Source organism: Stegostoma tigrinum, chromosome 20 (genome assembly GCF_030684315.1).
Source record: "Stegostoma tigrinum isolate sSteTig4 chromosome 20, sSteTig4.hap1, whole genome shotgun sequence".
Classification (NCBI taxonomy): domain Eukaryota; kingdom Metazoa; phylum Chordata; class Chondrichthyes; order Orectolobiformes; family Stegostomatidae; genus Stegostoma; species Stegostoma tigrinum.
In genome coordinates this window covers 17,179,372-17,203,872 of record NC_081373.1, presented here as the reverse complement: position 1 = coordinate 17,203,872, position 24,501 = coordinate 17,179,372, and the positions used below count along the sequence as shown (strand labels likewise).

At 39.7% G+C, this 24,501-nt stretch overlaps 1 protein-coding gene across 4 annotated transcripts in view; it reads right to left on the bottom strand.

The window, feature by feature from the left end:
• sh3pxd2aa (SH3 and PX domains 2Aa) overlaps window positions 1-24,501 on the bottom strand; it is a 293,361-nt gene that overhangs the window by 15,372 nt on the left and 253,488 nt on the right. For all 4 annotated transcript variants that reach the window (XM_048550881.2, XM_048550883.2, XM_048550882.2 and 1 more), the window contains 3 exons: window positions 13,794-14,143; window positions 3,491-3,540; window positions 219-338 (listed from right to left, as the gene is read on the bottom strand). In XM_048550881.2, the coding sequence (XP_048406838.1) occupies window positions 219-338; window positions 3,491-3,540; window positions 13,794-14,143 (520 nt within the window). The remainder of the gene's footprint in view (window positions 1-218; window positions 339-3,490; window positions 3,541-13,793; window positions 14,144-24,501) is intronic.

The following is a 24,501-nucleotide window of genomic DNA, read 5'->3' as shown; positions in this document are numbered from 1 at the left end:
GAGAAATTTACAGATTATATTGATCACAGTTTGTGTGTTAACTCGTGTTTACTTTTTTGAATTTTGCTGTTAAAGTAAAAATTGTTTATCTTTAGTTGGAGTTGTTAATTGGCTTCTGTTAGTTTATTGTTTTCCACAAGGTGATAATATTTTGCATATAAACTATCGAGCTTTGCTGTGACAGATTCTTTTGGAAATCACTAAAACATGCTATGTACCTCAGCTTTTTGACCCCCACGAAAGCTGATCCCATCAGCAATGTGTGTTTGGAATTCTGCAATGGTGTAGTACTCCACTTCAACAGCAGGAGGCTCTGGAGGCTTGGGCAGCTGGAATCCCTGGAGGGATTGCAATACAAAAAGTGAACACTGTCAAAAGCCTTGAAATGAACCTCATATTTTCACAATATTTGTTATTTGATCTATGTGAAGCAAAAGTAAAAGAAAATTTTCAAAGTTTGTTGCAGTTTATTCTGCTACTAAAAATTTTTTCTCACTCTTTATTGCTTTAGATTGTCAAAAAAGCAACAAATATAAAGTCATTCTATATTTTGCTCCCATTTATCAAATAATTATTTTACATGTAGAAAAGCATTCTCAAACTAAATAGGTAGCAACAAACTGATGATAGATCTCTACTAAGTTGGCACCTGGAGGTCCTGACTGTTGGGGTTGTTCAGAGGCAGGACATCCTCTTCACCCATGCCCAACAGAGGAGGCCATGCCAATCTGGTCCAAGGCAGCTGCCCATTTGGTTCACTCTTAGCTACCTGGAGGAATGCGCACCACTGCAGAACTGTAAAAATGACATTCTCCATGCCACCAGAGTAAAAGCCCTTTTCGCTCCGATATCTCAAATTCACACAATCTCTGCTACTACATCCACCTCCCACCGAGGTTCATATTCTACCACTCTTACTACCGCCTATTATATCATCCAATTCCAAGTCCCAACATTACTAACCCTGAATGCCCTTTGTGCTGATCACTGTCTCACTTGGGCCTTCGTTGCAACTGCACCAAAAGACGCAGCTATTCAACTTTACTCATGCTTTCCATGAATTGTATACGAGCAAACCAAGAGTTCTTATCTCACTATCTTCAACCTCTTTCTCTGTAGTGAATGTTTCTCCACCAGTCAATGGTTTCAGAAGAAAGCAAACAATTAAACTATGGGGTGTTGTTCTGGTCTCAGTGACAGATCCCAGGATCTGTGTTGGAAACAGTAGTCATTTAGCCCCTTGAGCATATGTCATCGTACACGGAGGTCAATGGACCCAACTTTTATATGAATCTTTTCTTCATATCCATTAAACCTTTGGTGAACAGAAGTCACAGAGTCCAGGACTCTATAGACTTGTACACCAAGGTCCGTTTGTTACTCAGTACCCCTATCCTTAGTTTGCCAATTTGCCTTGGATCCCACGGGCTATTTTGGACCAGCCTTCCATTTGGAACTTCTCAAAAGCCTGAATGAAATCCATGTAAACTATATCTATTGCACTGATTTATTCATCTTTCCAAAAAACTCAATTAAATTAGTCAGACAGGATACCCCTCTAACAAGTCTGTGCTGACTATACCTGATTAAACACTACCTTTCCAAGTGCTGATAAATCCTGAACCTCAGAAATTTTCCCAAGAATTTCCCTACCATTAGTGTCAGACTAACTGGTCTGTAATTATCTAGCCCTTCCCTACTAATAATAAATGAATAAAGAAATGACATTAACTACCCTCCAGTATTCTGACACTTCTGCTGTGGCCAGCAAAGTATTAAATATCTCTGACAGGACACCAGCAATCTCCTTCCTTGCCTTCCATAGGAGCGTGGGATACATCACCATGAGGATTATGTATCTTTGTGCTCACTAAAACATATAATATCTCTCTTTATAATTTTAACATGTTCTAGAGCCTCACTATCCCAAACGAAATCCCTGGCTATAATGCCTTTCGCCTCTGTGAATACAAAAAAGAAATTTTCATTTAAGATTTCACACACTTCCTCTGCCTCTGTGCACATGTTGTCCTTTGATGTCTAATCAGTCCCACTCCTTCCTCTTATAAAAAGCCTTAGGGTTTCCTTAATCCTGTCTGCTAAAGATATTATGTGGCCCCGCTTTGCTCTCCTAATTTCTTTTTCAACCAATCCTAAACTTTCTATAGTTCTGAAGGGCCTCCCTTACTTTTAATGAGTCGTACATCACATATGTTTCCTTCCTTTTTTTAAAACAAAACTCTCAATATATCCTGACCTCCAGGGCTCCTTCACTTGCTGCCCTTCCCCTTCAATCTTAGAGGAACACAATGAGCCTGAATTCTCACTATACTACTTTTAAATGACCTGCCCTTTACAAACGTAGACCTATCTACAAGTAGCTGCTACCAGTCTATGTTTGCAGATCCTGAAATTAGCCTTATCCAATTCAGGCATTCAATTTCTATGTTATCCATAACCCTTTCTATAATGACCATGAAACTTATACAGTTATGGTCACTATCCCCATCTCTAGCCTGACTATCTATGTACTGGCGCAAAAAGCCCTCCTGGATGCACTTTAAAAATTCTATTCTAAACCTTTTCACATTAATGCAACCCCACTTAATGTTAGCAAAGTTAAAATCTCCTACAAATATAGGGGAGGCAATGGCTTTGTGGTATAATCACCAGACTATTAATCCAGAGACGCAGGTAATGTTCTGGAGAACTTTAAATTCTGCCATGGCAGATGGTGGCTTTTGAATTTAATAAAAATCCAGAGTTAAGGGTTTGATGCCCTTTCGGGAAAGAAACTGTTGTTCTTACTTTTGTCTAGACTCCAGACTCCAGCCTTGTAAAAGAATCCTATCAAACACACCCACCCCATTCCTCCAACCTCCCAACACTTATGTCTGGAAGTTTTTTACTCTGGAATGTTGAACTGCCAGTTCTGCCCTTTTCAATCATATCTCAGTAATCGCAACAGTATCATATTCTCATGTGCTGATCAACACTGAGTTCATCTGCTCCTTAGCAGTCAAGTGCCTGGCATTAAAATAGACGCACTTTAGTTTTTCAGACTTCCCATGAGCCATAATCATGCCAATGTCTTTCCTTATAGCTCCTAAATTCCAGAGATAACAAACCTTTGCTCATACACTCTCTTTTTGTGGTGTTGGTTCTTGGTATATAGGATTTGGGCATTGGGACCACAATATCAAACTTGCTAATGACACTTAAATAAGGGTGAATAGCAAACCACACAGAAAAATAGATCACAAAGTATTGATGCCCAGCAGCTTTTTACTCCAAGATTTTCATCCAGTGCCAATGAAAGATCAGTGATCATAGTTCCAAAACAGCTTGAGGCGTAGCTTGCAGGAAAATGTGCAGGTGATGATGTTCTGATAACCCTGCTGTATTTAAGCTTTGGATGGTAGAGATTGTGGGATTGGAAGGTTTAGTCAATGCATTGATGATGTAATAGAAAAACAAAATCCATACATACCAGGCTAGTTTCCCTGCGTGGTGGTGGCTTCTGTCTTAAGTTTGGGGAACCTATGAAAAAAAAATTAATTACCAAACAGTCTGAGGCATTATTGGGCATTACCGATCAACCCAGGATTATTGTCCTTGAATTGAGTAGCTTGCTGAGGTCATTTCACAGGGATAGTTAAGGGTTAATAACATGGTTAGTCTACAGTAACATACAGGCCAATAAAGATAGCAGATTTCCTTTCTTAAAAGGCATTAGTGAATCATATTTTTTTAAAATTGATAATGGTTACATTTGACTTTTAATTTCAGATTTTTTAAAATTAAATTTAAATTTCACCATATACCTGTGGTTGGATTCAAACCCTTTGTCTCAGAGCATGAGTCTAGTTCTCAGGATTACTAGATCAGTGACGTTACCATTCGTTAACCTTTTGTCAAGTAATATACTTTCATTTCATCACTAACTGCAACACTGAATCAAAATTATGCATACTGATGCATGTTCAGAAACATTACTGAGGGCTGCACATTATATCTTGTCTGCATTCAATATTAACTGGTTCCACCACTGCCTGAGAAAGAGTTGGAATCTACTGTTCTCACATCAAGAGCATCTGGGAACAGGGAAATAAATTAAGTGTATTTCACTTGAAGTTCCAGAAACATGTAGCTTAGAAATTCTAAGATAACAAGGTGTAGAGTTGGATTGACACAGCAGGCCAAGCAGCACCAGAGGAGCAGGAACATCAGCCTTCCTGCTCCTCTGATGCTGCTGGGCCTGCTGTGTTCATCCAGCTCTACACCTTGTTATTTCAGATTCTTCAGCACCTGCAGTTCCTACTATAGCTTAGAAATTCTACTGTGCTGTTAAATAGTCTCTGTAGACTCCAAAATGGCTGGCAGAAATAACATGCTCATTCTGAGCCAGATGTGTAATTTCTATCACATTGGTAAAGACCAAAGCAAAAATTGCCCTAAAATGTCCACATCTATGCACAGGCAAAGAAGATGTTCAATATATGTTGAGATCCCATCACAGGATTTGTTTTCAGACCCCAATGCAGCTGAACAGACCATTCTTAAAGAGATTGTCAGACCACCCACCAAAGTGGGTCAGTTTTAGAAATATACTTCCATGGGGTATCAATGCTCTGTATGGTTGTAACAAGGCTTCCTGACTTCTATACTCCATCCCCTAGCAATTAAAGTCAATGTTCCATCTGCCTTCTTAACTACTTCCTTTGGCTTCATGCTAACTTTTTGTGATTCATGTACAATAGCACCTAGATACCTCTGTATTGTAGCATTCTGTTGTATCATTCCTTTTACATAATATTCTGCCACTTTATTCTTTTTCCCAAAGTAAACAACCTCATATTTACTACACTATACTTTATCTGTCAAAATCTTCCCCACTAACTTGATTCATCTATATCCCTTTGCAAACTGTGTGTGTCCTCCTCACAACTAACTTCTCTTTTATGAGTAAACATTGCTTTAATACAGTCAGATCCTTCATCTAAGTCATTCTAATAGTCTACAAATAGGTATGGCCTCAAAAATGATCCCTGGAGCACTTCATTAGTTACACAGTTTGCCAATCAGAAATGTCCCTTTTATCCCAACTCTCTTGGTTTCAGCATCAAAACTAATCTATCAACCCCAATACCTGGAGTTCAATTTGTACAGTAACTTTTTATGTGGCAACTTAATTGAATGCTTTTTGACTTTATATCTACATCCCTTTATATGTCTTGAGAAAGGACCAGTGTTGAACTTTGAATCACTTGAGCAAAGGTGTTAAACCTGTGAAACCATACAAACTAAAATGTAACACAAGGTGTGGAGTCAATGTAAACATCCACCTGCTCCAGCCTTGTAAAAGAATCCTGTCAAACACACCACATCCATTCCTTTTTGTAACATACCTTCTTTCCACATTGGTAAACTGTTGCTCAGAAAGGAAGAGGGGAGACTCCATAGTTAGGGGGACAGATAGGAGATTCTGTGGGAACAAGAGACTCTCGCTGTTGGTGCGTTGCCGCCCAGGTGCCAGGGTCCATGATGTTTCGGATCATGTTTTCGGGATCCTTAAGGGGGAGGGGGAGCAGCCCCAAGTCATGGTCCACAAAGGCATCAACAACATAGGGAGGAAAAGGGTTGGGGATGTAAGGCAGAAATTCAAGGAGCTAGGGTGGAAGCTTAGAGCTAGAACTTACCTCTGGTTTGTTACCCATGCCACGTGCTAACGAGGTGAGGAATAGGGAGAGAGAGCATTTGAATATGCGGTTATAGGGATGGTGCAGGAGGGAGGGATTCAGATACCGGGATAATTGGGCTCATTCTGGGATAGGTGGGACCTCTATAAACACCTGAACCAGAGGGGTACCAATGTCCTGGGGTGGGGGTGGGGGGTGGGCGGGAGAATTGCTAATGCTCTTCAGGACGGTTTAAACTAATTCAGGGGGATAGGAACCTGAATTGTAGCTCCAGTGTACAGGAAGTTGAGAGTAGCAAGGCCATGAATAAGGTTTCAAGGTCGCAGAAGCGTACCGGCAGGCAGGAAAGTGGTTTGAAATGTGTCTACTTCAACACCAGGAGCATCTGGAAGAAGGTGGGTGAACTTGCAGCATGGGTTGGTACCTGGGACTTCGATGTTGTGGCCATTTAGGAGACATAGATAGAGCAGGGACAGGAATGGTTGTTGCAGGTTCCGGGGTTTAGATGTTTCAGTAAGATCAGGGAAGATGGTAAAAGAGGGGGAGGTGTGGCATTGTTAGTCAAGGACAGTATTACGGTGGTAGAAAGGAGGTTTGATGAGGACTCGTCTACTGAGGTAGTATGGGCTGAGGTTAGAAACAGGAAAGGAGAGGTCACCCTGTTGGGAGTTTTCTATAGGCCTCTGAAAAGTTCCAGAGATGTAGAGGAAAGGATGGCAAAGATGATTCTGGATAGGAGCAAAAGTAACAGGGTAGTTGTTATGGGGGCCTTTAACTTTCCAAATATTGACTGGAAAAGCTACAGTTCGAGTACTTTAGATGCGTCAGTTTTTGTCCAATCTGTTCAGAAGGGCTTCCTGGCACAGTATGTAGATAGGCCAACATGAGGTGAGGCAACATTGGATTTGGTACCGGGTAATGAACCAGGCCAGGTGTTAGATTTGGAGGTAGGTGAGCACTTTGGTGATAGTGACCACAATTTGGTTACGTTTACTTTAGCCATGGAAAGGGATATCGATAAGTATGTATCTGTCAGGCAGGGAGGAAGTGGTCAAGTGAGGGAACCGTGGTTTACCTAAGAAGTTGAATCTCTTGTCAAGAAGAAGAAGGAGGTTTATGTAAAGATGAGGCATGAAGGCTCAGTTAGGGCACTTGAGAGTTACAAGTTAGCCAGGAAGGATCTAGAGAGAGCTAAGAAGACCCAGGAGGGGACATGAGAAGTCTTTGGCAGGTCGGATCAAGGAAAACCCTAAAGCTTTCTATAGGTATGTCAGGAACAAAAGAATAACTAGAGTAAGATTAGGGCCAGTCAAGGACAGTAGTGGGAAGTTGTGCATGGAGTCCAAAGAGATAGGAGAGGCGCTAAATGAATATTTTTCATAAGTATTCACACAGGAAGAAGACAATGTTGTCGAGGAGAATGCTGAGATACAGGCCATTAGATGAGACCGGACTGAGGTTCATAAGGAGGAGGTGTTAGCAATTCTGGAAAGTGTGAAAATAGATAAGTCTCCTGGGGTGGATGGGATTTATCCTAGGATTCTCTGGGAAGCTAGGGAGGAGATCGCAGAGACTTTAGCTTTTATCTTTATGTCATCATTGTCTACAGGAATAGTGCCAGAAAACTGGAGGAGAGCAAATGTTGTCCCCTTGTTCAAGAAGGAAAGTAGAGATAACCCTGGTAATTATAGACCAGTGAGCCTTACTTTGGTTGTGGGTAAAGTGTTGGAGATGATTAAAAGAGATAGGATTTATAATCAGCAAGAAAGGAAGAATTTGATCAAGGATAGTCAATATGGTTTTGTGAAGGGTAGGTCATGCCTCACAAACACTACTGATTTCTTTGAGAAGGTGACCAAATAGGTGGATGAGGGTAAAGCAGTTGATGTGGTGTATGTGGATTTCAGTAAAGCATTTGATAAGGCTCCCCACGATAGGCTATTGCAGAAAATACAGAGGCATGGGATTGAGGCTGATTTAGTGGTTTAGATTAGAAATTGGCTAGTTGGAGGAAGACAGAGGATGATGGTTGATGGGAAATGTTCATCCTAGAGTTCAGTTACTAATGGTGTACCGCAGGATCTGCTTTAGAGTCACTGCTGTTTGTCATTTTTATAAATGACCTGGATAAGGGCGTAGAAGGATGGGTTAGTAAATTTGCATTTGACACTAAAGTCGGTGGAGTCGTAGATAGTGCGGAAGGATGGTGCTGGTTACACAGGGACATGGATAAACTGCAAAGCTGGGCTGAGAGGTGGCAAATGGAGTTTAATGCGGAAAAGTGTGAGGTGATTCACTTTGGAAGGAGTAACAGGAATACTGAGTACTGGGCTAAGGGTAGTGTTGATGAACAGAGAGATCTTGGTGTCCATGTACATAGATCCCTGAAAGTTTCCACCCGGATTGATAGGGTTGTTAAGAAGGCGTACGGTGTGCTAGGTTTTCTTGGTGGAGGGACTGAGTTTCGGAGCCATGAGGTCATGTATCAGCTGTACAAAACTCTGGTGCAGCCACACTTGGAGTATTGCGTACAGTTCTGATTGCCGCATTATAGGAAAGATGTGGAAGCATTGGAAATGGTGCAGAGAAGACGTACCAGGATGTTGCCTGGTATGGCGGGAAGGTCATATGAGGAAGGGCTGAGGGACTTGAGGCTTTTTTCGTTACAGAGAGGAATGTTAAGAAGAGACTTAATAGAGACATGCAAGATGATCAGAGGATGAGATAGGGTGGTCAGTGAGAGCCTTTTTCCTCAGATGGTGATCGCTAGCATGAGGGGACATAGCTTTAAATTTAGGGGTGATAGATATAAGACAGATGTCAGAGGTAGGTTCTTTCCTCAGAGAGTAGTAAGGGCGTGGAATGCCCTGCCTGCAACAGCAGTAGACTCGCCAAGTTTAAGGGCATTTAAATGGTAAATGGATAAACATATTGATGATAATGGAATAGTGTAGGTTTGGTGGGCTTCAGATTGGTTTCACAGGTCGGCGCAACATCAAGGCCCAAAGGGCCTGTACTGTGCTGTAATGTTCTATGTTCTAACAAGCGGATCGCTCCTGACAGGTCAGGTCCAAAATGAGAACTGGGAAGTAATGCTGTGATTGCTAACGGCCTGCTACACAGGTTTTGTGGTAAAGGGATAAAGTGATGGATGGGTGCAAGCTGGTGAGAGGTCAAGGTACAGCAATGGAAGAGGTCAGCTTACAGGTTAGAAAAATGAGTTCTGTACTTAAAAGTCCAGTTCTACTGCACTCACAGGATTTCTCAACCTGCTGTACTTTCCCTGTTCATCAGCTTAATTTAGTATAGAACTTCTAAGGTGGATGAGATCTAATTTCTGTAAGTTGTATTCCATCTTCCATGTTACTTAGTTTTGTTTTGTCACGTCAGATAACTTAAATGCATCATGTCTCATGGTCAGTATTTCATATTCCCATAAAAGACATGCTCATGATATCATCCCTGCATCACAGCATGTGATTTGAGAGCATAAAGATCTAACACTACACCTTAGCTCAGATCACTTGATGCATGACACTATACTGGAAGTACAATCCTCTGTTGTAAATATTGTCTTAATACTAACCCAGATACTATATGCCTGAGGAATGTAATGTTGGCATATTTTAGTTACAATAAATGTCTATTGGATTTTTCAATACTACAAAATGATAACACAGTTTCTTATGTTACAAGAGTCAATAGGAATTCATCGAAGCCCCTTAGATAGCACTTTCCAAATCCACAACCACTACTGTCTAAAAGGACATGAGCATCAAATACATGAGAATTCCACCAGCTGAAAAATTACCCTCCAAGCCACTCACCATCTAGACTTGGAAATATATCACAGTTCCCTCAGTATCGCTGTCAAAATCCTGGAACTTCCTACATAAAGATGTTATGGATATACCTAAAGCAAATGTACTGCAGTAGTTCAAGAAAGCAGCTCACCAACACATTCCAAACAATGGGATGGTAGATAAATTCTGGCTCAACCAGAAACTTCCATATCCTTTGAATGAATGGAACAAAAAAATTACTGCATCAGCTAAAAATACCCTGCTGGAAACAAGCTCATACCATGACAGCAGCAGTAATGATCTACAATAGAATGCAATTTCTTGATGGCAGATATTTAGAAAACTAATTGAAGATCAACTAGACAATAGCTTTGGACATCAGAGAATTGAGACTTAGAGAAAGCTGGTTACCGTTAAACAACATGTTTCCATGAGTGCAGAGAACTATACATAGGCATTAACCACTAAGGAAATAAAGCTACATTCTTTTTGATTAAAATGCAAGTTCTTTCAGACAAATATATTTCTAAAGCTGCCTCAATTAAAATAAAAATAAGTTGTTGAGACACAGACAGCTTAGTCACTTTGGTTCCCTGCATTTGATACATAAGTAACAAACACTCTCAGAACATAGCTTTACATTTTTTATTGCTAAGAAAACAGAAGTTTTTAATCGATATTGATACAAGTCAAAGAGCATTTTTATTTTTACGGCTTAAAGATACAGAAAAGGTATATAGAACATAGAACATTACAGCACAGTACAGGCCCTTCGGCCCTCAATGTTGTGCCGACCTGTCATACCGATCTCAAGCCCATCTGACCTACACTATTCCATGTATGTCCATATGCTTATCCAGTGTAGACGAGCAGAGAGATCTCGGTGTCCATGTACACAGATCCTTGAAAGTTGCCACCCAGGTTGACAGGGCTGTTCAGAAGGCATACAGTGTTTTAGCTTTTATTAATAGAGGGATCGAGTTCCGGAACCAAGAGGTTATGGTGAAGCTGTACAAAACTGTGGTGTGGCCGCACTTGGAGTATTGTGTACAGTTCTGGTCACCGCATTATAAGAAGGATGTGGAAGCTTTGGAAAGGGTGCAGAGGAGATTTACTAGGATGTTGCCTGGTATGGAGGGAAGGTCTTACGAGGAAAGGCTGAGGGACTTGAGGCTGTTTTCATTAGAGAGAAGAAGGTTGAGAGGTGACTTAATTGAAACATATAAAATAATCAGAGGGTTAGATAGGGCGGATAGGGAGAGCCTTTTTCCTAGGATGGTGACTGCGAGCACGAGGGGGCATAGCTTTAAATTGAGGGGTGAAAGATATAGGACAGATGTCAGAGGTAGTTTCTTTACTCAGAGAGTAGTAAGGGAATGGAACGCTTTGCCTGCAACGGTAGCAGATTCGCCAACTTTATATAAGGTTGAACCACAGACAGCACATTGAAAACATTGGACATGCACATGTACAGGTGATGAAGGAACAATGCTCTGAAAGCTTGTGATTTTAATAACCCTGTTGGACTATAACCTGGTGTCGAATGATTTCTGACTATGTCGAATCAACTGGCCTTTAAAAGAATCCCACATTTCAGACGTAGATTTACTGTCAAACAGCTACCCCAACCTACATTCCTCATTTCTTGTCGAATATTGTAATAGTTAGCCTTCCCCCAGTTTAATACTTTCATCTGAGGACTATTCTTATCTTTATCGAAAAGTAAATTAAAACTTACAGAATTTTGGCCACTCTTTCTGAAATACTCCCTTCCACTGAAACTTTAACCACTGACTGAGCTCTTTCCCAATGCCAGGTTCAGTAATGGCCTCTTCCTTTGTTGGACAATTTACATATTGCCTCAAGAAACCCTCCTGGATGCACCTAATAAATACCAAACCTCCCCAATTCAAGCCCCTGGCACTGAGTGCCAGTCAATACAGGAGGGAGTCGGAATCTAGCACCACAACAACCCTGTTGTTCTTACATTTTTATATAATCTTTTTCTCTACCTCCCACCAGCTATTAGAAGGGCTGTAATAAACTCAACGTGATTGCACTGTTCCTATTCCTGAGCTCTACCCATTTGGCCTTGCTGGATGAGCCCTCCAATGTGCTCTCTCTCAATACAGCTGTGATATTCTCCCTAATCAGTAACACAACTCCCCTCTTTGACATCCCTCTATATCTCGACTGAAACATCTAAATCCTGGAATGCTGCATTGCCTGTCTTGTCCCTCTCTCAACCAATGTTGCACTAGATGTGGTCTCATCTGGTGAGAACAGAAGGATGATGGGGGGTTAAGACATCAGATAAGTGAGGAAATAGAGTGACAGTCGCAAAGTGACAGGTGAATCGGGGGTAGGGCATTGGTGGATGAGGGTAGCGTATAAAATGGAGGTGTGTTACCTTTTGTTTTCTTCCTTCATCACCTTCCAAATCACTTATTATATAACATGCACTCAGGTCATTACCTAGTCTCATGTAATAATGCTATAAAAATTACATGTACAATTTTGCTGAGAATAGGATTTAAGTATCCTAAAGCCTCTTTGAAATGTTTTGGAGAGAAGTGTGTAACATGATTGAGTGTTGGGGTTGGGTGGGGGGGGGGGGGGGGGGGGGTAGGGGTGCAACATGACAGATGGTGTGAGCAGAATAGGTAATGGGCGGGGAGTAGAGAGACAGGTGTGGGAGACATAAGGTGGCAAAGTTGTCACCTCAATGAAATCTGTAGTCCCCACTCAAAAGTTTGTTTCTTTCTAATTTTCTATCAAGAGAAGAGAGACACCAAAGAGAATATAAATCCTTTTCAGAACCAGGAAATGGCAGATGAGCCAAATAAATATTTTGCATCAGTCTTCACCATAAAAGATATTAATAGCACTCCAAAGAAAAACTAAGAAATCAGGGCGAAAAGCAGAGAGTAAATAAATACAATAACTATAACTGGAAAAAAAGTGCTAGGGAAACTCATGGGACTAAAGACTGATAAGTCTTCTACACCTGATGAGGTGCACCCTAGGATATTAAAGGAAGTAGCTACAGAGATGGTTGATGCAAGGGTAGTAATCTTCCCAGGAATCCTTAGATTCTGAAAAAAGTCCAAGAGGTTTAGAAAACTGCCAATGTAACATCTTTATGCAAAAAGAATATGACATAAAGGATTGGCTAACTAATAGAAGGCAGACAGTTGGGATAAATGGGCATTTTCAAGGTGTAACAAGTGGAGTACCACAAAGATGAATTATTTACAAATATATCAATTACTTGGATGAGCAAAGTGAATGCATGATAGCCAAGCTCGCAGATGACACACTAATAGCTGAAAAGGCATGTAGTGAGGAAGACTTAAAGAGCCCACAGAGAAACATAAACAGGTTAAGTAAGTGGGCAAAACTTGGGCAGATGAAATAGGAAAATGTGAGGGGCTGAACATTATTCAAGAGAGAAAGTTACAGCATAGAAGGATTTGGGAGTCTTACATTAATCACAAAAAAAACCACACAAGTTTAGAGTTGTTAGGGAAGGCAAATGGAACGTTGGCCTTTAATTCAAGGTATAAAAGTAAGGAAGTCTAAAGGTAAATTAAACAAGGTACTAGGTACACCACAACTGGAAGACTGTGAACAGTTACATTCACCTTTTCCCTCAGGTAAGATATACTGGAATTGGGGGTAGTCCTTAGAAAATCCATTAGATGTTCTTGAGTATGGAGGGGCTGTCTTATAAGGAGAAGCTGATGGGTTGCGCCTGATAGGAGTTCAGAAGAATGAGGCAACTTTATTGAAACATACCAGATTCTTAGAGAACTTATCACGTATATGGAGAAAGGCTGTTTCATTTTGTGGGTAAGTCTAAGACCAGAGGGCATAACCTTAGTGTAAGAGTTTGCCCATTTAAGACATTTAATTTCTTCTCTTAGACAGCAGTGAATCTGTAGAATTCTTTGCCACAGACGGCCGTAGAGGCTGGGTTTATGTATATTCATACACATTATTTTCATGTTTTTGACATTTTTAATCAGCAATGGAATCAAGGACTATGGGGAAAAGGCAGGAAAGCAGAGTGGAGAATTATCAGATTCAATGGGTGAATGGCCTTCTTCTGTTCCTATGTCTCATGGTCTTACAATGTCTATCAACAATTAAGAGAACTTTTATAATTTGAATATGTATGATAGCAGTATTTTGCTAAGGAACTGATTTTAGCTCAATATTGCCAAATTATAAACATTTTCAAATGCTAGAGCTCCACTTCAGGACACAAAATGTACCTTCAATCACATACCTATGTTTGCCCTCTGAGGAGCAACCCGGGCAACAGCCGGAGACCCTGAAGCTCCTCGGCCAAGTCTTTTCTCTGCTGTTGTCAATACAGTTGCATCACCATTGGTCTGGTCACAGGGCAGTGGGAGACTGATTTCCTTTGCCGTGAGTGGAGGATGATCATAAAAGTTAGATTCGTTCTCTGTCTGAACATCTTTTTCACTGCATGATTTTTTATTCAGTAGGTTACTTATCTCCATTATATTTCCAATGATCTCTACTGGCCCAGTAAGAGGCTTTTTTCGTTGAGTAAGATCATCCTTCACTTTTTTTAAGTAAGATGCTGGTGCCCATCCCTCTTTGCCTTGATATCTGGAAAAAAATGATTTACAAACTGAACCAAGGTGTTTTCGCACATTTGTCTCAAGATTAACAATCAGCAACATAATACTGTTCAGAGACATACTACTGAATGTAACAGCCATTCAACCTATAAGTACCAAATAGACCCAAGCTAGATATTGAAGTACAAGACACCAATTCTTTTCCTTGACAGTAGATGTGCCAAGGGATGCAATCCCTGCCTCCTAACTACTACCCTAGTGTCACATCTGACTCTCTCTACACATTTTGAGCAAATTAATAAAAGATAAGGAACCAAATTAAGAAATTGACAAACCTTGAAGAGGCATCGTAACTAAAACAAAAAGAAACCTGAACAGAAACATATCAAATTAAATTAGAATGGTGTTCCTAGAGCTGATAACAAAATCCAGTCCAGAGATATCATGATTAAAGTATAATTTATATATTTTTATTAATATCATTTTGGAATTCAAAACAGATGGTTGGTGCTGGTTATTTATGTGAATGAGTTCCTATAAACAAAGATCAGAGATTCCTTCTAGAAACGTTGATGTAATCCTGGATGTATCAGAGAGCAGGTGTCTACAAAAACCTGTAGTGTTAATGGAAAGATGTTTACTGTTAGCTTTCTTTGCAATTCACAAGAATCTAGGATGAAATCTTTAAGGTTAAACTGAGAAAGTCATCAGATAAATTGCAAGTTGAAATAAAAACAGGAGCTTGTAATGATGAGATGTTAAAAGTGATTACCAACATTTAGAACTAGGAGGAAAATCTGAAATTCAGATGTAACAGCTAGGATTGACTAAGATTCAGTTAGAAATGAAACGATATGAGGCACAGGGAAAATAGAGAGGAAGCAAAATTTTTTAAAAAGAGGAAAAATGGCAGCAGGGGAGAAAGAAAAGCAAAGAGCAATGGAAAGAGAAAGGAATGAAAATAACAGTGGAATGGGAAATAGAACCCAGAACTTTTTATAAAGACCTCCCCCCCACCCCATCCCGATATCTAAAGCCAAAATAGCCAGAGAAGCCCACCTCGCTCCATCATCTGTTAAAAGAAGTGTGAAAAGTGGTATAACCTGCCTCTCATCACCAATCAGTTATAAAGGGGTAGTTAAATGATATAAACTCATGACATTCACTCTATAATCAACAAGTAACAATTTATTTAACTCTAACAGTGAAAAAATTAACTGAACTATCAACAAACAATTCCCCTCTAACTACCAACTATTCATGAATAAAACAAGATTCTAATGATATGCCTTCCAATAAATACAAATCCCGCTTATATAAACCAAAATAATGAAAAAAAACCTCAAGTCTCTTAAAATTACAGCCAGGATATGTCTTCCGGAATGTTCTGTGCCTTTTCCGTTGATCTTCAATCAGGAATGCCTTGCTCTGTCGAATTCTTGTGTCAGGACTGTTAGCTAAGAGTGCTGCTGTTCCTTTAGTTAAATGATGGTTACTCTTGAGAACCTAGAGAATTCTGTGACAGCCATTGATTTACTCTTTAGAGCTGATCGTTGTTAACTCTATCAGATGGCACGTCACTCTCACACTGATTTTCAAATGCCCTGTTCTTCTATACCCTAGATGACATATCAATTTCTTACAATACGATTGAGCCTATGTTGTCAAAACCATCAAATTTAATTAGTTTTTAGTCTCAAGTGCCTGGTTTAAATTAATTGACTGATATTCAACCGGTTGCCTTGATAACAAAACAAAACTGCTGCCTCGATTGCTAACTATACAGCCTTTAATACAAATCTTTCAATTTCAGGAGACGTCTGTAAATGTGCAACCCATAAGCAGCCCTGACATTTTTTTTGAATCTCTAAGCACAGAAAAAGCACATCATCTTTTAAAGGGGTCTTGCAGTCTTCGCTCCCTACCATTTTACAAACATCAAGTTCAAAGTCTTGTCTTCTAATCCACAAATACTCTACGCAATTTCGCCACAAAATCTTGAACTCTAAACTGATAAGGAAATCAAACAGCATGACAACGACACAGAAAAGCTTACAGTAAAAGAAGAAACTAATAGTAAAAGTTCAGAGGATGATTCTAATGAGGAATTTGACTTAGTTAGCTATCTACATTTAGTGCCTACTTTTATTGAGGTTGGACTTGAGAAATAGAACATAGAACATAGAACAGTACAGCACAGAACAGGCCCTTCAGCCCACAATGTTGTGCCGACCATTGATCCTCATGTATGCACCCTCAAATTTCTGTGACCATATACATGTCCAGCAGTCTCTTAAATGACCCCAATGACCTTGCTTCCACAACTGCTGCTGGCAACGCATTCCATGCTCTCACAACTCTCTGCGTAAAGAACCTGCCTCTGACATCCCCTCTATACTTTCCACCAACCAGCTTAAAACTATGACCCCTCGTGCTAGCCATTTCTGCCCTGGGAAATAGTCTCTGGCTATCAACTCTATCTATGCCTCTCATTATCTTGTATACCTCAATTAGGTCCCCTCTCCTCCTCCTTTTCTCCAATGAAAAGAGACCGAGCTCAGTCAACCTCTCTTCATAAGATAAACCCTCCAGTCCAGGCAGCATCCTGGTAAACCTCCTCTGAACCCTCTCCAAAGCATCCACATCTTTCCTATAATAGGGCGCCCAGAACTGGACGCAGTATTCCAAGTGCGGTCTAACCAAAGTTTTATAGAGCTGCAACAAGATCTCACGACTCTTAAAACTCAATCCCCCTGTTAATGAAAGCCAAAACACCATAAATCACATCATTTGAAAATGTAACTTTGGAGACAAAATGGCTAAAAGGTATTTGGATTGCATTGTTACAAACTATTTTTGGGAAACACAGTATGAATGTAAATGCCAGTTTGTCTAAGAACGATCTGAAGGTTACAGAACTGTTAAAGTAATACTCAATGCTTAAGATCTTGACTTTGAATTAAAATTTAGGTCCACAAGAAACATACCTAATCAGGCATTTGTACAGTCTATAAGGAACAAAGAAATGCTGTAGGATCAGTAGTTTAGATCATTGAAGGTAGAGAAAAAATTTGAGAACGTGAGGCAAATCATGACTATGGAAGAATTGAAAAATAGCATTTCCGTCAACCTTCACTCATCTAGGTGAGCGTCAAACTTCAAAGAAAAGCGGCATTTCTGGCAGATACCTATGACATCTTGCTTCATCATATTTACTAAGCTACTGCAGTGTTTTGGAGGATGTAATTTTTAGAATTGATAAGACAGATATCAGTAATATGGTATATTTGGATTTCAAGAATGCTTTTCATAAGCCCATAGAAGTAGGCAAAATTAAAGAGATTGGATTGGGAAATACACTGGCATAGATTGAAAATTGGTTGACAGACCAGAAACAGAGAATGGGAATGGATAGGTCTTTTTCCAGGTGGCAGGGGTGATTAATGGTGTATTGCAGGGGTCAGTACTTCGGACCAGCTATATTTTTAACCTAGGTAAGTATATGGCTTGGACAAAAGTAATCAAATGCAATATTCCCAAGTTTTCTGATGATACAAAACTAAGTGGGATTGTGAGTTATGAGGAAGATGCAAGGAGGCTTCTGGAATATCAGATAAGTTTGGCATACAAATGTCAGATGTACTGTAAAGTGGATAAATGTTAACTTATGTACTTTGGTGTGAAAAATAGAAAGACACAGAATGAGGGTTAGGGTTAACATTTAAATAGTGATTATATGGGAAATGTGAATGTATATAAGGATCTGAGTATCTTTGGACGCTAATCAATGCAAGTTAACAGGCATGTGCAGCAAGCAATTAGGATTCACTAGGCTAATACTCGGGATAGCAGGACTGACACATGAGGAGAAACTGGTTCCATTTGGCCTGAATTCACTAGTGTTTATGGGAGATTAAAATGATTACAATTCTAACAGGGCTGGACAGAATAGATGCAAATAGGGTATTTCCTCTGGTTCAGAAGTCTGGAACTAGGGGATCACAATCTCATATTATGGGTAGTTCTAAATAGCCTAAGTTGAGAAAATATTTCTTCACTCAGGTGGTCAACCTGTAGAATTCTCTACACTTGAAGGCCAGGTCACTGAGTATGTACAATAAAGATTAATAAATCTTTATATGTTATATACCTTAACGGTTATGAAGAGAAAGCAGAAAAATGGCATTCAGATAGAGGATCAGCCACGATCATTGATGGAGCAGGCTCAAAGGACCAAATGGCCTACTTTCACTTCCAGTTTCTACGTCTATCTTACACATATAGTTATAGGTGGGGACATGCTCAAAGAGGAATCAACATGGAAACTAGAGGAATAGAATACTTGCAGATTGAAGACGTATGTGTTTTAGGGAACAAGTAAGAGAGTGCCTAAGTAGTAAAGGTGAAAGACTAGAAACAGAAAGTGATACAAAAAATAGCTTCAATTGTAAAAGAAGAGGTAACAAGGTGTAGAGCTGGATGAACACAGCAGGCCGAGCAGGAAGGCTAACATTTCAGGCCTACACCCTTCTTCAGTCATTGGGCAGGATATACTATAGCCAGTTGCTGTTAGTTACATAGGAGACCAACTGCAGCAATAAGAATGTCAAAGGAATCCTCAGAAAAGTGGACATTAGCAAAGGTATAAGGTTAAGAAAATGCGTACATGCTTTCTTCGAATTCACTGTTCCAGTTCAAATAAAATCTTCCTTGATTCTTGTTGCAAGAAGAGAATCAGACCACTAGATATTCTGCTTACTTTGTTTCAAAAAACAGAGTTATCAATCTAGTAAAACCTCTCTGAACTGCCTCCAACTCTTTTATGTCCTTCTTTAAATAAGGAGGCCAAAACTGCACACAATATTTGAGATGTGATTTCAACAATGTCCTGTATAACTGAAACATTACATCGTTGTTTTTATGTTCAATTGCTCTCATAATAAAAGACATCAGCATTCCATTAACGTTCTTAATTTCTTGCTGTTATTTGCATACTAGCTTTCAGTGACTCATGCATTGGAACATCTCTCTGAACACTAGGATTCTGAAGATTTTCTCCATTTAAGTAATAAACTTTTTTTAAAATAATCCTTGCCCATAGTGAACAACTTCACATTTTCCTACATTTTATTCCATCTGCCAGATCTTGTCCAATCACTCAATGTATTTTTATATGTCTGCAACCTGCTACAATCTCATCAAACATACTTTCCTAGCTATTTTTGTGTCAGTTGCAAATTTAGTTATGACGCCTTAGTTCCCGTCACCTAAGCAATTGATATGCATTATAAAAAGATGAGGCCCCAGCACAGAGTTCAGCAGCACTCCACTTTTCACATCCTCCCAATAAGAAAAGCATTACAAGCTCCTACTGTGTGTAATAAGCTTCTTTTTGCAATAAGCTTTTACAGGGCAAATTGTCAAATGTCTTCTGGAAATCCAAATTCAGTACGTCTACAGAATCCCCTTTAACTGCAGTGCATCCTAGTCTTTCAAGAGTCTGACATGACTCTTCTTCAGAACTGGAAGGGGCTGGAGAATATTTTCTATGTTGCTGACAGAGGGGAAGGAGAAGCAAGGTGGTGAGGGTGTCCAGAGCAAAAGACAAAATAAATGCAAATAGTGGCTAAGGAAAAATAGAGATGTACAACAGACATAAATATTAGGTGTGAGAAGGTAAAAATGGGCCCGTTCTGCTGAAAGCAAAGCCAACAAGACACAAACAAGAACAAAAACAAAAACAAAATTGCTTGAAAAGCTCAGCAGGCCTGGCAACATCTGTGAAGGAAAAAGCAGAGTTAATTTTTCAGGTCAGGTGACCCTTCCTCAGAGCCCTCAGCAGTTCTGAGGAAGGGTCAGTGGACCCGAAACGTTAACTCTGCATTTTCCTTCACAGATGCTGCCAGACCTGCTGAGTTTTTCCAGCAACTTTGTTTTTGTTCTTGATTTACAGCATTCGTAGTTCTTTCGATTTTTAAGACACAAACCAGATATGGCATGCAAAAGTTCTAATAAAAATGGGTGACAGAGATCATGCTCTGAAGCTGTTGAACTCAGTGCTGAACCTTGGAGGCTGTAAAGCATCAAAGCAGAAAATGAGGTGTGATTCTGTCAGACTGTGTTGAGTTTTATTAGAACACTGCAGGAAGCAGAAAGTTTGGGGTCATTTTGTATTTTGTAATACTGTTTGTATTCCATTTATAATGAATGATAACATTCTATTGTCTTTCCTAATTAACAGCAGCAACACCTAGATCCCTTGTTACAGAGTTAAATAATCTCTAAACAATTAGTTATACTTTTCTTGTTCTTCCTGCCAAAATGGATATCACATTTTCCCACATTGTACATGACTGGCCAGACATTTGCCCATTCACTTAACCCATTATCTCCTTGTAGCCTCCATCTGTCCACTTAACAATCTACTTTTCTCCCTATCTTTGTTTCATCAACAAATTGGCAACCATATCTTTTATCCCTTCACTGAAGTCATTTATATAAGTTGTAAACAATTGAGATCCCACACTAATACATATAATATGTCACTTGTTAGATTCTGCCAACTTGAAGAAGATGCATATATACTTACTCTCTGCTTCCTGTCAGCAAGCCATTCTAACATCCATGCCAATATGTTACCCACTTCTATTTTCCACAATTGTCTTTGATGTGGCACATTTTCAAATGCCTTCTGAAAATCTAAGAACAGTACGCCCATTTGGTTCTCTTTTATACACAATACATAATGCTTCCTCAAAGAACTCCAATATAGATTAAACATGATTTTCCTTTAATAGAACAATGTTGACTGTGCTTGATTATGTTGGATAATATTAGTGTTCTGCTTATGACTTATTAAATAATAGTTTCTACTATTTTCTCTATGACAGGTGTAGAGCTATCTGTCCTGTAGTTTCCTGATTTCTGTCTCTCTTTTTTTGAATAGAGCAATTATATTTGCTCTCTTCCAATCTAATGGGACCTTCCTCAAATGTAGTAAGTTTTGGAAAATTAAAATTAACCAACTGTCTCACTAACCACTTCTTTTAAGAGCCTAGGATGAAGTCCATCAGGATATGGGCACTTGTCTGTCTGTAGCTCCAACAATTTACTCAGTACAACTTCTCTGGTGATTGTAATTTTCCAGACTTCCTCCCTCCCTATTCTTAACTGATAGTTGCTTTTGGGATGTTACTTGTGTTATCTATCGTGATGACTGATGCAAAACACCTGTACAATTCATCTGCCATCCCTTTATTTTCTGTTCTCTGAACTCACTTTCTAAAGGAAATACTCACTTTATTAACTCTTTTCTTCTAAAATATTTACAGAAATTCTTACTTGTATTTGAAAGGAACGTAAAGTTTAACTGGAGACCACAAGTCGGCAACACTTTCAGACAGGTCACACAATTTGTGGAGGTAATAAAACTAATGGAGATGAACACAGACAGTCAGAGAGATAAGCTGCTTGGAGCATTTGCCCTCACTCTTTTCCTTAAACATTTCTCTCCTGAAAATTTGAGAAATGATAATCCATCAATGGCCTCATCATTGCAAGCAAAGAATTCTTGAAGAGAAATTCAAAATCTACTCTATTGTCTCCAGGAACATAATCGTTACCAGTCATAATTCATCTAACTAGGCATCCCAGTGCCATCGACCTGTATTGTGAATACATTTACTACTGACAAACAGTTGGACAATCTGTGATTAATAATATTTTTTCTGAACTTTTAACTTGGACAAATGTACTTTTAAGATAACATTCTGCAGAGCTTTTAATATTGGTTTTCCAGTTATCCAAGTTGTGTACCTGTATTATTTTTCAAGATGAGTTGTTGCATATATCTGCACAGTATAATTGTTTTGTAAATGACCTTTCATTAGTTGCTTGACTAAGTTCTGTCCACAATTAACCTGTGCTTAATTTGTTAATTAACTAACATAGCTAATTTGATTCTGAGCAATAGAGAGAGTCTGGTATGATCGGTAATATCATTCCGCTTTTTAGTTTCGAACTTTGTTGTGACCAGTACAGGAGTCAGACAAGAAAAGGAAGCAGTTAACTCCTGTTAACTAAGAATACAGTTGCGTCTTGCTACCAGTTACTGCAAAATCCTTTGTGATGAATTGCAAGCTTGGAGCTAGTATATTTTAATACCTATAAAATATTTTATAGATTTGTGGCAAGAAACCAAACACTGAAATAATTTATTTACGACGTGGAAATGTAGTTAGAGTACAGCAGTACCTGGAGGAAGAATGGCACCAGACCTACTCCAGATTGCTGCCTCCCTCTGTTGTACTGAGTAACTTACACACAAACTGCAGTTGCCAGGTCAATTAACTTACTCATATAAACTAAAGAAATAACATCAGAAACAGACCTACAGTGCTCTGAGCTTGCTCTAACTCAAAATAATTATGATTGACCTGTTGCCCCAACTTCACATTCTTCTCCACTCCCTTGACTCTGAGACACCAACAATCAATCTGTCTTCCAACAGATTCAGCAATGAAGCATCCACAAATTCTAGCAGAAAAAATTCACAATCCCTCAAACTTTTCTGAACGAAGACATTTCTTGTCATCTCAGCCTTAAATGATCAGCCCTTCTTGTGAAACTGTACTCTCCTTTTCCAGCACAAAACAAACTCTGAGTCTATTCTGTCAAGCCCCTTCAGAATTTTCTATCTTACACTGAGACCAGCTGGTTTTGCAGCACAAGTATTCAGTACTAAAGTCAGATTTTGTCAGCACCTTCAAATTTATTAAATGCCTTCAGTCATTGCTTGATGTCATGTGGAGTTAATTGGATTAGGAAGTGGGCAGTGAGCTACCTTCTTGAACCGCTGCAGTCCACATGCTGTAGGTTGACCCACAATCCCCTCAGGGAGAAAATTCCAGGATACTGATCCAGTGACAATGGAGGAATGATGATATATTTCCAAGTCAGGATAATGAGTGACTCAGAGGGTCAGTGTTCTTCTGTATCTGCTGCCCTTGTCCTTTTAGATGCAAGTGATCATGGGTTTGGAAGATGCTGTCTCAGGATCTTTTGGTGAATTTTTGTAGTGCATCATTTAGATAGGGCACACGCAGCTATTGCTAAACGTCAGTAGTGGAGGGAGTGGATGCTTGTGGATCTGGTGCCAATCAAATGGGCTGTTTTGGCCTGGATGGTGTCAAGTTTCTTGAATGTTATTGGAGCTGCCCTCATCCAGGCAAATGGGGAAAATTCCATCACATTCTTGACTTGTAACTTGTTGATGGTGGTCAGGCTTTGGAGATTCAGGAGACGAATTACTCACCACAGTATTTTTAGCCTCTTAGCTGCTGTTGAAGCCACTATGTTTATGTCCATTTGAGTTTCTGCTCAATGGTAACCCCAAAGGCGTTATTACTAGGAGGTACAGTGATGAGAACACCTTTGAATGTCAAGGGGCAGTGGTTAGATTGTCTCTTATTGGAGATGGTTATTGTTTGGCATGTGTGTGGTGCAAACATCATTTATTACTTGTCAGCCTAAGCCTAGATATTGTCCAGATTTTGTTGCATTTGAACATGGACTACATTAGTACTTGAGGAATCGCAAACGATGCCAAACATTGTGCAATCATCGGCTAACATCCTCATTTCTGGCCGGATGATGAAGAGAAGGTCATTGATGAAGTAGATGAAGGCGGTTGGGCTCACGATGCTACAGTGAGGAGCTCTTGCAGAGATGTCCTGGAGCTGAGAAGAATGACCTCCAACAACCACAATCATCTTCCTTTATGCCAGGTGTGACTCTAACCAGCAGAGAGTTTGCCCATTGGTACCCATTTACGTCAGTATTGCTAGGGGTTCTTGAATGGGGGTTTTATGTCAAGGGCTGTCACTAATCTCACCTCTGGAATTCAGCCCTTTTGTCCATGTTTAAAACAAGGCTGTAATTAGATCAGGAGCTGAGTGGCCTGGCAAAACCCCATCTGGGCATTATTGAGCACATTAGTGCTGAACAGGTGCTGCTTACTGTTGATGACACCTTCCATCACATTAGTGATGAGCAACAGTAGACTAATAGGACAGTAAGTGGCTAGTAATTGGATTTGTCCTACATTTTGTGCACTGGATAGACCTGGGCAATTTTCCACGTTGTCAGATAGATAAGTTCTGGAGAATATGTCTTCACGACTATTACTGGATTGTTGTCAGGGTCCACAATCTTTGCAGAATCCAGTGCCTCCAATTCTTTCTTGATATCATGCAGAATGAATCAAATTGGCTGAAGACTGGTATCTGAGATGCTGGAGACCACTGAAGGAGGCTGAGCTGGAATATCCACTCTGCACTTCCAGCTGAGAATTGTTGCAAATGCTTTAGCCTTATTGATGTGTGGGTT